Source organism: Pezoporus flaviventris, unplaced genomic scaffold, assembly GCF_033815535.1.
Source record: "Pezoporus flaviventris isolate CSIRO_AGI_PZ_B2104156 unplaced genomic scaffold, CSIRO_AGI_Pfla_v1 ptg000002l, whole genome shotgun sequence".
NCBI lineage: Eukaryota > Metazoa > Chordata > Aves > Psittaciformes > Psittacidae > Pezoporus > Pezoporus flaviventris.
Window position 1 is genome coordinate 31,839,536 of NW_026892550.1, and position 12,800 is coordinate 31,852,335.

At 38.5% G+C, this 12,800-nt stretch overlaps 1 protein-coding gene across 6 annotated transcripts in view; it reads right to left on the bottom strand.

The window, feature by feature from the left end:
* WWC2 (WW and C2 domain containing 2) overlaps positions 1–12,800 on the bottom strand; it is a 101,612-nt gene that overhangs the window by 38,603 nt on the left and 50,209 nt on the right. For all 6 annotated transcript variants that reach the window (XM_061474493.1, XM_061474484.1, XM_061474510.1 and 3 more), the window contains exons 5-8: positions 8,648–8,727; positions 3,989–4,118; positions 3,413–3,559; positions 2,418–2,491 (exon numbers count right to left, since the gene is read on the bottom strand). In XM_061474493.1, the coding sequence (XP_061330477.1) occupies positions 2,418–2,491; positions 3,413–3,559; positions 3,989–4,118; positions 8,648–8,727 (431 nt within the window). The remainder of the gene's footprint in view (positions 1–2,417; positions 2,492–3,412; positions 3,560–3,988; positions 4,119–8,647; positions 8,728–12,800) is intronic.

Here is a 12,800-nt window from a genome sequence, read left to right on the forward strand (position 1 = left end):
AATCTTGTTCTGAAAGTACCTGCTACTGACAGCTGTTAGATGGCCTGTGGGTTGCAGTGGTAGTATCCAAATAGTTCCTTTGCTCCTGTGTTGTAGACAACTCTCTGCTACCATAACGGACTCTTTTCAGCTGCCTCACAGGCAAAAGACTGGATGGACAAGAAAACTGAACTGGTCTCACTCTTAAGGAAGTCCTTGTGTTACAGGTCAGCAAGGAATATTACCCAAATATTCATCACATCGAGACAGGATTGTAAGCACGCTGTATTGGATCCTTTTGAATAACAGTTGCAAATGAACTAAGTATAGTTAACATCAACATTCCACCTCTTGAAGACATTCTGCTGGCTAAGCAACGTAACATATGCAACATATGAAATTACTGTTTTCAAGCAGAGAAGTTCACTTACGTGATCCTGTCTTAGTTATTTTAACACAAAACAACTCTTTTCATATTTAATATTTCAGAAAAGAATTACAGTGATGATTACAATGGCCATAGTACTTCAGAGGGATCTAATTAGATACTGAACTTCATGTGCAAATTGGTATGTAACCTCATTAGTTCAGGATATGTACACTTTATTAAGTTCACCCAGTAGTCACTGATAAAACCAGTGTGTGCAAACACTTTAAAGACTTTAACAGTGTCTTCAAGACATACAATTCTCTTATTTAAAGCTGAAAAGAATATTCATTACTAGGCAGTTTTCAGATAAAACTGAATAAATATACCAATTTAAAGGAAAGAATTTAACCTTGAAACACACTAATGTTACTTAGAACAAATACTTAGTTATGCAAAGGTAAATGAATGAACTACTGAAATTTTGACCCACATTCTTGGATGACTAATTTGTGAGGCAGTGAGATCTTGTGCTGCAGTACTCATACCCTGAACTGGTTTTCTTTTCTCTCTCTCTTTTTATTTTTCAGGTAGAAGTGGTAAACTGACTTACTGCCAGGAGTTTTTTTTGGTTGAAAAGGTGAGATAAAACACAATGCTGGGACTTCTCTGTTTTGACTGTGTCTTGACACCAAGGATAATCTGGATCAATCATGCCTGAAAAAAATGTCATCTATCCACATCACTATCTGACAATTAAAGTTGTGTACATAATGATTCTGAGCCAGTATCATACATGAATACTGAATAAGCACAACAGCCTTAGCGCTATGATACAATCAATGCATTCAGCAAAGAATTCCATCATATTCCTCAATAAGGATATAAAGAATGACTGTTGTTACCAGCAAGGATGGTAGATGCTACTCAGTATGAGGAGGGTATATATTTGAAATTAGGCAAAAAAAACCCAGTTGATTGTGCAGCCTCCTGCCTTTAAAACATAAAACTAACTATGCCTTTACTTGGTACTTATAAGCTGCAAATTTATTTTCCCAGTTTTCTACTTGACCATTCAGATTAAATGACATTTAAGCACATTTTTCATCTGGAAAAAGAGTGCTGTTTTTTTATTGTATTGCCTTCTTTAGTTCTTTAGGGTGAAAAAATAACTTTGGGTATGGCTTAAGGTTTTAGATTTCTATTCCCTTTAAATTAGAACCTCCATAACAAAAAACGTAATGTTTCTGAATAGCTGACACCTGATTTTGTGAAAAGTATTAGAAAAATAATAGGGCATTAATTAATACATTGTTAAGAGAAAGATATTCCACACACACTTCTTTTTTTTTAAATAGTAAATCTTCTCCCAGTATTATGCAGCACTTCTGGTGCACCAGAAGACACGTCGTTCTAAATCTGAATGTTCTGCTTTCTGATGCCCATTACTTCAGTGCTGTGGCAATTCATCAAAATGGCCCTCCTTTCATGAGCAACCCCTGCAGAACTTTATTTGAAAGGCATTCCACATTCATCAGTGGAGCAGTTCCTGATTTCTTTTCTCCTCAGGTTAAACCCATTAAAAAACCAAACTCCATAGTGATAACAAGTATGCAAATTATGCAAAGTCCTAGGGAAAAAAGATATAATTAAGCACACTAAATCTGCACTGGAAGTCTGAAGCAACTCTAAAACTGAAGAGCCTTCAGTGGCATAGTAAACTGAAAGGATGATCCCAAAGCAGCATAAAATGGGCATAAATAACCTAATGACTCCTTTCAGGAGAAATCTACCTCGCTCTATTCCCTTAATCCTGGAACTGATATTAATTTGTCACCATCTTTATTTTCTTTCTTAATACATTCAACTTAGCATTAAAAGTAGACCTACTTTTCAAAAGCACCAACTGCTCCTGAAAGTCCGTGCATTCTGAAGGGAAAGCTGCACTTTGCAGTGATGCACACTTGCCTCAGGAGAGCAGCCCACTAGATGTCACTGCGAGCACAATGTTAGTGCTGCAGAGATAGACAGCTTCAAGGTTGTATCTTAGCAAAGCAGCTAACCCTATTACCTTCGTTTTGCCTCTTCATATTGAAGACTTAGTCTGACCTTCTCTGCTAAATTTGATTTATTTCTTGCTCCAACCTGTTGAAAAAAGAAACAGCCTTATTAATGTGTAAAGCTGTTAAACGAATCAACAACACCTATACACAAGCTAGAAAAATTAAGACTTGAAAGACTAAAACCACATCCAGCAGCCACACACTTGCTGTTAAACGCCCAGTTAGCAATCTACTCAGATGTACAAAACAGTGCTGTCTTCTTCTGATCCAGTTCATCTATTTTTAACTCTGTATTACCAACTGTCCATATTACACTGGGGTAAAGCAAAAGCATTTTCCAACAAGTCTCACAGTGCTCACGCCTAAGATTTTGATCTACTTTAGAACTCAGTCAGTCAAAGACTTCAATAAACTTGTTACAAAATATAGCTTAGCTCTTTGCTTGGAAAACCTTGTACAGTCTTTTCCTTATAACCTTAGGTCACAGAACTTCAAAGAAGGTACAAAAATAAAGCACAGATTTCTGTATATGTAAAATACAGTCAATGAAACAGAAGGTTTTAATGAATTACTGAACAAGTAGTTCCACTGACAGTTTTCCAGCTGCATGAAATGAAATCACACATTTAAATTCTGAGATCTTGTTTCTGAAAATTAAAAGCACCTTCATGTTGAATTAAGCCTGTCAGGTGAAACGTACCCTATAGACAAATCAAAAAATGCTATCTGCTCATGCTGATCTTCACTGTACTGCAACTATTTGATTAAATCAGATTGTCATAAATTCTTCATGCCAAACATTTAAGTTCATCTTCATTTAAAATTTAAAGGGGGGAAAAAAACAGATAACTGATTCTAATTAATTCTCTCAAACCTGTGTGTGTGTGTGTATATACACACACACACATCAGCAACAGTAAGCAACCATTTAATTCAAATTCCATTAACTGCAGCATTTTGATTCAATTTGTCTTTACATTTGATAAGATTGAAAAAAGCTCACCTCACCAGAAATGTCAGTCTGAGACCCTGTATCCAGAGTTTGTCTGGGAAAACACAGCTGGGAGTTTACAGAGCTGGAACTCAAGTCTTGTTCTGATGTCCTAATGGTCTGGTCAAGATTGAATTTCTCTCTCAGCTTTGCAAGACTCTGTCCAGGAAACAGAGGAGGAGGTGGTGTTAAAGTTCCTTTGCACTTTATTGTGTTTAAACCAGTGTACCTTCAAAAGATGTTTACATGGAAAATGAAAATATTAAAATTCTGGGTTTACTTACTATTAAACTATCCTTTTAATCAAGCAGTTGGTAGGTGACACTAAGGGAGACCAACACCTGTGACAATGTAAAAGCTACTCATGTGGTTTTGTGTGTCTCAGTTTTTATTCTCTGACTGACATAGAGTGTTTTTTTGAACTAGAAACGTCACAGGCTTCACTCTGAAAATACATTTTAATACTAGCATGGCTCAAAGAATTTTGAGAATCCCTTGAGAAGTATAAATTGCAAAGTATTTATCATCAGGAAAGCAAGTTGTGTTAAACCAAATCCACATAAAACTTACATCAGCTGTTCAAAATACCTTCATTAAATCTTGTTTTTCTCTCTCCCCTGAGCTTATAGCCTTTCTGATGGACTTCAGTTCACTCAGGATGGCTTTGGCCTCACGCAGTTCATACCCACTCTGGCCTCCAGACATTTTTTTGTCAATTCTGTGGAAAGAGAGAATATTAATACCAGATACAGAAAGTAATACTAACATCTCTACTGCTCTGCTTCAGGCAGAAGCATAGTTAGAGAACAGAAGGGAAGAAGATAAAATACACCATTTCCTGTAACAGACCCGCAAAAAGGAAAAAGGACATTGAAGTCTCCACTAAAATACTTAATCTTTGGCAAAAATGTCAAGCTATCTAACATAGACACAATGCCCAGTGAATGGCTTTTGCTGACATCAGATATTCAATGGAAAAATACCTCTGTTGGCTTTAAAACTACTTCAGCAAAAATACTGGGGCCTTACTCGACAAGCAATTCTAGTTGATCTAGTCTCAAAGACATAAGGGGCACAGAGCACTGAAAACACCTACACATGTTACCAGGAGCATAGCATTATTGCTGACAATGCTGTCAAAATGCCCATCCCCATCATAACTCTCTGCAGAACAGAAATAGCTTTTGGGTACACTTTTCATACTATTAACTATGACCTTACAGAAGCAGAATTTTTTAGTAGCAGTATTCCTCTATCCATACCCACACCATGACAGGGCAGATGGGCAAACTTCTTGTCACTAATCAGCCTTGCAGAACAGAAATGTAACCAGCACCATTCCTGTCTCAGCTTCCCTCTGGTTCACCCTAATCCTAGGCATTAACTGTCTGGAACAGCTGTTCTACTCAGCCAGTCACACCAGGCTCTCTTTATTCACAAAATCTCTGGATAATTAACACCATATGTCATAGATCGGGCAATTCATTAAATTCCTGGACCATCAATGACTTTAAAAACTGTAACTTGAAAATAACAAAACAAAAAAGCCTCTAAACTTTGAGATAAAAAGTTATTTCATTTTAGTATTTCCATATTTACTTCAATAACTGCAGTTTGTAAACACATTTCTCTGATCTCTAGTTTAACTGAGTACTTCATAGCATCACAGAAATGACTGCAGCTGTGCTTCACAAAATTAAAACCAACAACCATCTTCACAAAAGTCAAGCACTTAGTAGAGAACACATTCTTTCATAATGCAACTGGTTGTCTGTTTTTATCACCATCCATCATCTTTGCTGGAAGACGTTAACCTTGTGAGTGAGGTATGAGCAAACATTTCAATGATCTGAAGTGAACTTGAGCATCCTCTGCAAGAACATCAACTCACACAAAACACCTGTAACTGTATTCTATTTTTTTCCAGTTTCATGCACAAAGACAAAGTTTCTGAAGCAGTCTTTCAGGCTGTGAGCATCTCTGCTTTCCCTTCTTCAGATTTCAGGTTTTGTACAAACTAGAACTGCATTTGTCTAAGAAAATTACCTATGTGAGTCAGTACTCATTCATATTCAAGGACATATTTGTTTCAGCTTGAAAGTTCCTCAAACTCTTTCATAGGTAGGCACTTACTATCTGACAACACCCAATTTTTGGTAACTTATCAGGTTGCTAAGGTCAAATAGATACAGGGTAGTCCAACAATTGGAATCATGAATGAAAAGTTAGGTAATACACCACATGCTGCCTAGTAATATGATGTGCCACATTCAAATTGCAACTGCTTTATTCTGTTTACAATTAAGATGGACAAGAAGGATCTCTGACATATCAGATATTCCATCATCCTGTTTTAAATTAATGGGATTAGTACTGTTTGAAGGTGGCTGACTGAATGTTAAAAACAAACGTCCATTGTGTTTCTGTGGAATGCTGTTGACAGTTTCTGAAACATGCTTTGGATTCCTATCAAAACAGCTTGTGAGCAAGCTGCTTTAAAACAATACTTCATTGTTGAATTAATATAATAAAACCAGCATGACTGGCTAACCTTTAATCCTGGGACAGCAGCCTGAGTTTTATTACCTTAAGCTTTAGAATCAATGTGCCTTTCTTCTTCTAAATTTTGCTTCAAATGAAATCTGATTTATGGTTAAATAAATTCAATCAACTATCCTTTTCTCCCTACGCTCCTCACGAGGCTTTATATATTGAAATAACAAACAAATCTTACATTTCTGTTTCAGTCAAAATGAAAGAGGATAGAGACTCGACTGGCATAGAATCACAGAATCATAGAATAGTTAGGGTTGGAAAGGACCTTAAGTTCACCTAGTTTCAAACCCAACTGCCATGGGCAGGGACACTTCACACTTAACCATGTCACCCAAGGCTCTGTCCAACTCAGCCTTGAACACCGCCAGGGATGGAGCATCACAACTTCCCTGGGCAACCCATTCCAGTGCCTCACCATCCTTACAGTAAAGAATTTCTTCCTTATGTCCAATCTAAACTTCCCCTGTTTAAATTTTAACCCCTTACCCCTTTGTCCTGTCACTACACTCCCTAATGAAGAGTCCATCCCCAGCATCCCTATAGGCCCCCTTCAGATACTGGAAGGCTGCTATGAGGTCTCCACACAGCCTTCTCTTCTCCAGGGTGAACAGCCCCAACTTTCTCAGCCTGTCTTCGTACGGGAGGTGCTCCAGTCCCCTGATCATCCTTCCTCTCGAAGGCCTTCCTCTCGACTTGTTCCAACAGTTCCATGTCCTTTTTATGTTGAGGATGCCAGAACTGTACACAATACTCCAGGTGAGGTCTCACAAGAGCAGAGTAGAGGGGCAGGATCACCTCCTTCGACCGGCTGGTCACGCTCCTTTTGATGCAGTTGGCTTTCTGGGCTGCAAGCGCACACTGAAGCCAGCTCATGTTCATTTTCTCATCAACCAACACCCCCAAGTCCTTCTCTGCAGGGCTGCTCTGAATCTCTTCTTTGCCCAACCTGTAGGTGTGCCTGGGATTGCTCTGACCCAGCTGTAGGACCTTGCACTTGGCATGGTTAAACTTGATAACGTTGGCATCAGCCCACCTCACAAGCGTGTCGAGGTCCCTCTGGATGGCATTCCTTCCCTCCAGCATACCAACCGAACCACACAGCTTGGTGTCATCAGCAAACTTGCTGAGGGCGCACTCAATCCCACTGTCCATGTCAGCGACAAAGATGTTGAGCAAGACCAGTCGAAACACCAATCCCTGAGGGATACCACTCGTTACTGGTCTCCAGCCGGACACTGAGCCATTCACCACAACTTTTTGCGTGTGGCCATCCAGCCAGTTCTTTATTCACCAAGTGGTCCACCTATCAAATTGATGTCTCTCCAATTTAGAGACAAGGATGTCTTGTGGGATTCTCCTATGGTGCTGAGGGTTTTCAGATTCCAGTTGCTTTCAAACTCTTCATACCAGAAAACCGTTTCTCATCCATTTTGGCAGGTCTATAATTATGACTGACCATTTCCTGGACCAGAATTTTTTCCTCCCTCTTAAAAAAAAAAAAATTCCTGCTGATCTATCAAAACACACAAGCAAGAGCCCGCAAGATGTTCTGTTTAGAATTCGGCATTGAACCCCAATCACAGATGCTTTGTCATCCTTTGCAAATCACTTCTCTGCATTTTATTTACCTGGAAGATGGAAATACAACTAATGCACTTCCCTTCTCCCACCTTTTGTCCATTTTCCCTATATACTCTGTAAACCCTACAGCATAGAGATTATCACTTATCTGACAGCACACTGCCATACAGAGGAGATCCAGAGAAAGAGGGTCAGTGAATCCAGACAATATTACTTTTAATGCTACAACATTGCTTTCTACTATTGGAACTAGCATACTAATAGCCCACAGCTCAGCATTTTACTGTTCAAATGTATCCTTAATGTATGGGTACATACCACAATACAGAAAATAACTAGCATTAATAAATTTCTGTTCACATTAGTCAAGAAAACATGCTTGTTAGCAAGGTTTCTTCTGCAGCAAGTTCTCTGTGGTGACAGTTCCAGTAATGTTTAATACTTTAGGGCCCAACTTTCTAAGTCAGAAGCAGCAGGGAGCGCTCATACTGAAAAAATTCATCCCTTAATAATCCAACTAGTTAAATACCCAGAATGCTCACCCAGTTCAGCATCAGCCCTTTGGACACCAGGCATCCCAGCAACTGGAACAAAGAAAGTCAGGTCTCTAACTCTCAAATTGTGCCTCATTTCAAATCCTGCACAGTTGCACACCTTTTATACCTCCAAGAACAGCACCTTCCCTTCACTCTCTTTTGAGCTCAGAAGTTGGGAAGGAGGAAATAAAAACCTTTATTTCCTAACTACCTTTTTCAAGTTTGTAAAAAAAAAAAAAAAATCTTAAATGGGACATGCAAAGCAGCTGAATTGTTTTCTGGGACCCTTTCCCACTGCCTTTCTTTCTGCCTCTTCGTAACACAAGCTACTTCATGGGGAAAAAAAAAAATAGGAGGGAGAACAGATTTCTCATGTTAACACTTGCACAATAGGTTTGCCATTTCCACAGATTGCCTGCTTCCTAACAGCAACAACATGAGTTATTAGATTCTCATTTTTCCCCAGTAATTGTCTTACATAAGATGGATTCAATTCCATGCCAAAATAAAGACAAAAAAAGAAAGAAACTGGTCAACTGAATTAAGTCAGTTTCAATTCTTTTCTTTTACTCACTGTTGCAGTGTTTCAAAACCCTGTTCCTTGTACAGCAGCTCCTGCTTCATCTGAGAGAGTTCCCTCTTCAGCTTCTTAACCTTGTGTGTTAAATCAAAGCAAGAATTAGAAAATTCCTCTTGTTAAACCGTGCAACACATGGCTTTGAACAATTAATGTAGTCTCTACATCAGATGAGAAAAAAAGAGAGAGTAAATTGCTCTACTGACACATATTAAAAACAAAAGGATCGGCTCTCTTCCTGATGTCTATGGGCAACGTGTTTTAGTATTAACGGGACACAAGCAGATTAAATCACATTCCTTATTTGTATCAATACCACACTGTGTTATTAAACCTAAGAGAACTTTAACAAGTAATTTACTTCTCACTTGTTAAGCATGCATTCCAACTGTCCTACAGGGACATGCCTGTTTATTTTTAGGCTGCTTATTTTTTTCACCCCTTCATTCCAGGAGCCTCTCGCATCATTTGCACTGTAAAAAGACCAAGTTTGGACTATTTTTTTTTTCCTTTCTCCTATGAGTCATCCTTTTTGGTAAAGCTTTACCAAGACTGGATCCCTAAATACATAGTTCACATCCATTTCATACAAAGACAACAATCACTAAACACATCTGGATTGCAAATATATGAATCTACTTAGTAAAAATGTCTTTGGCAAAAGAACCCCTACTTTCCCTAAATCTGCATGCTCAATAGGCTTTTTCTTCTTCATATTGCTATTTCAGATGTTAGCAGATATGAGAACACCACCAAAGATTTATGAATATAGATTAAATAAAAAAATCCTCTATTTAACATTTCATGTCATACTTCCCAAACATACTAAGCCAAAGTTTCTAGACCACCTACTAAAGACTGCACTTTAGTACAAATTAAAATTAATCCTCAGCATAGGACTACAGAGGCAGAAATGCCTTCTTGAAATGCAGACTCCCAGATTTCAGGTTTTGTGCATCTATACCTGGCTGATTCACACTATCCATTCCAGCCAGATACTGTTAGGATTTTAGTTTTCCAATAGTAAGGTGAAAAAAGGCAGAGCCAGCTGGAAGTCCCCTGCTATCACCTACTGCTGTGAAATTCTTGCTAATTTTCATACAGGTCCTCAGATACCCAACTCTGCTGAAAACAGGTTTCTATTAAACCATTCCATTAAAAAGGAGTTTTGACCAATTTAACTGAACTCAATTTCAAAACGTGTCTTCAAGACTTTTTGTACCCAAATCCCCTCAGATGTCTTGCTTGTTGCTGTTCATCAAATAAAAAATATAATAATAATAATATTCCTAACGTGCCAGGTGAGTAAAAGTGCTAAGCATCAGCAGCTGCTGCAGTTTTCCAAGAGACTTAAAATGCTTTGTGTGTCTAAAATAACCAGTGATTTGTGGGGTCTTTGTATGGGTTTGTGAATGATAGGCATTCAAGTTTGTAGCTTCTGGATAATGTTTTTTGTGACAGGAATAAAATGCTTTTAAACTCCCATTTTCTCCAAAGCAAAATCTGTTTTCTAAATGAAGGTTTAGGTTCGGGCTTTCAGAAACTAACATCACTAGTTGCTTTACTTGACAGAAACCTGTTTTTATTTTGACTGTACTGAATAGTTAGCACAATAAACAGAGAATAAGTACAGATCCAGAGCTCCTTAATGTTTTTTTCCTTGACTAGCACAAAACCCCCAAGAATAATCTCTCAAGTGTTCTGATCAAGGTTATAGAAAATGAAGAGATATCACCTCTGTGTTCCAGATAATGTGTAAAATTTGAAAGAAGTCTCAACTTTTCTGAGAAACATAGGATGGTTACAGTTTTTCTTTAAAATCAGAAATGTGAATTTATAGTAACAGTAGAAGGCACACTTGACTTCAACTTAGAGGATTGGATCTCTTGGAAACCCTTACAGAAACCCTCAAGATCATCTTCTGTGTGTCCTCTGCTGTGATTCATCATCATTTCATTATCAGGAAACGTGAGGTAGGCACATTATCCTAGAAGGACGTGACCTACATCGTAATATAGGCTTTGTGTTTACTGCATCATACTTGCATTAAACTACTCTTGTGCTCCTTGTCTTCTCCTTCAGATCTTTCATATAGTTCCTGCTTTTTCACAACTCTTCACTTGTTTTATCCTTCACCCCCTTCCTACTGCCTCTGCACATAATCTTAAGTCACCTAACAGGCCTCTCGCTTCCTGCTTCTAACACCATCTTTAAGCATGCTCCTGTGCTATCCCCCTTCTATTCCTGGAACTTGAGTACTAATGGAACAACAACAACCCCTCCCCTTGTTATTTTATAAAGGTGCATCCCCTACTTGCTGCATATACATAAAACATACTGTGATCACATATGCCTTTTGTTGTTTGAATTATCTTACTGATTACTCAGATCCCAAATGGTCCTGCTCAACGTCCATTGCAGGATCAGATCTTTCCATTTTAATCTTGGGAGAAAGATCTTTCTTCTCCTGCTTATTTTAACAGCTGTCTGATTTCTGTCATATTTTGTCCATGACCTATTGCACAATAGGCATTTCATGTATCCATGCATATATTAAGCACAGCTAACAAGGAAAAGGCCAAAGGTAATTCAGAACTTCCTTGAATGCTGAGTTTCCCCCCTCCAGCCACCATTAACCTGATACCAGTAAGCCTCAGCCAGTGAGAAACAGATTTAGTACATCTGACCTAATAATTCACTAAACAATGGGTAAGTCCTAACCAGCTGGCTAGCAGCTTACTAATGACTAACTTTGTTTCCCATTAAGTCCAAGCATGCATATACTGTAAAATGCCCAAAAGTGGCATATTCGCAAGCACCCTCAAATATTCAAATAAGGGTAAACTATTATAATAGTCATACCTCTCTTGCCAACTTCCATGATAACCACTTTCCAGCCCTAGCATTACAGGGCTCCACTTTTTCTCACCTCAATGACTTTCATAACCAGTGGCTTTGGATGACAACACACTTTATGCTGATACAGATATTCTTTGACTGCACCCTCCTACACTCTGCAGACAAGATTCAGGTCACCTGTTTTAGGCACACATGGACTTTGCGATGCCAATAAATCAGGTGTTGGGAACCAGCAGGGTATTAGGCTCTTTGACTACAAGAAATAATGAAGAGAAGAAAGCACCCCCAAAAAAATGAATTACTTTGATTAACACATCTGCCTCTTTCCTCAGTGAACAAAATTGTAACTCTGCAGCCAAGAGGCGATTCAGGGTTTCTGCATCTTGAGCTGGGAAGTGATCAGAGCTAAAAAATGAGAAAAACTGAACACAGAACCAGGTCTGAATTTTCCCTTCTTTGACTTGTTGGTGACAGTGTTTAAATTTTGTCCTGTGTTTTGTTCTTTAACAACACTGTTAAATTTCCCAAACATACTAGCGATCTCCTTGCCAAAGGGAACATCTGTTACTGCTCTACTCATTTTAGAAAGAAGCTCTCACCTTGTCTTTTCATTCTTATTCCTGACAGGGTTCTAACTGCTATTGATTCTCCCTACTAAAATTACAAATTTTTCCTCCCACCTCCTCCAGTGTTGGAATAAGTTCTCTCACCAACAACTTCCCTTGTCCTTAAAGGATAAGGGACTACAAATTGATATCGGTAAGAATGAACAGGTGTAAAAGCAGTCAGGAGGGCAATATCCAGATGCCAGTTTTACAATGAGTTCCACCCCTGATTTATACTGGATTTTAAAATGTTAATGAGCTATTCCACAATCCATTTTAAACATTAATTGTTTGGATTCCTAATCGTAACTCTTACTCTAGGTGGAGGATGTTACTCTTGCAGGCCCCTATGAGTGCTGCTCTCTGCAGAAACCAGAAGGGGGCAATGGAAGAGCTGAGTAACTGCTGTCGCTTGTGCTCCTGAGTCCATTCCAGCCGTCAACAAAAGACGACGCTGTGAGATGCTGTCTTTTTAGCCTGTATGGTTTGGTCTATTTTTTTTCATTACTAACTAAAGAAAGTCTAGGATATCCAAGGAGCATTACATGACACAGATTAAATAAATTAACTCCCTGTATAGATTTTAAATGTCTTCCAAACCATTTCCTCCTTATTCAAAATAAATTCACTAGAGACTATTCTGTGAATGAAAATTCTTTATATGTAGTCTGTAGTGACCATACTGA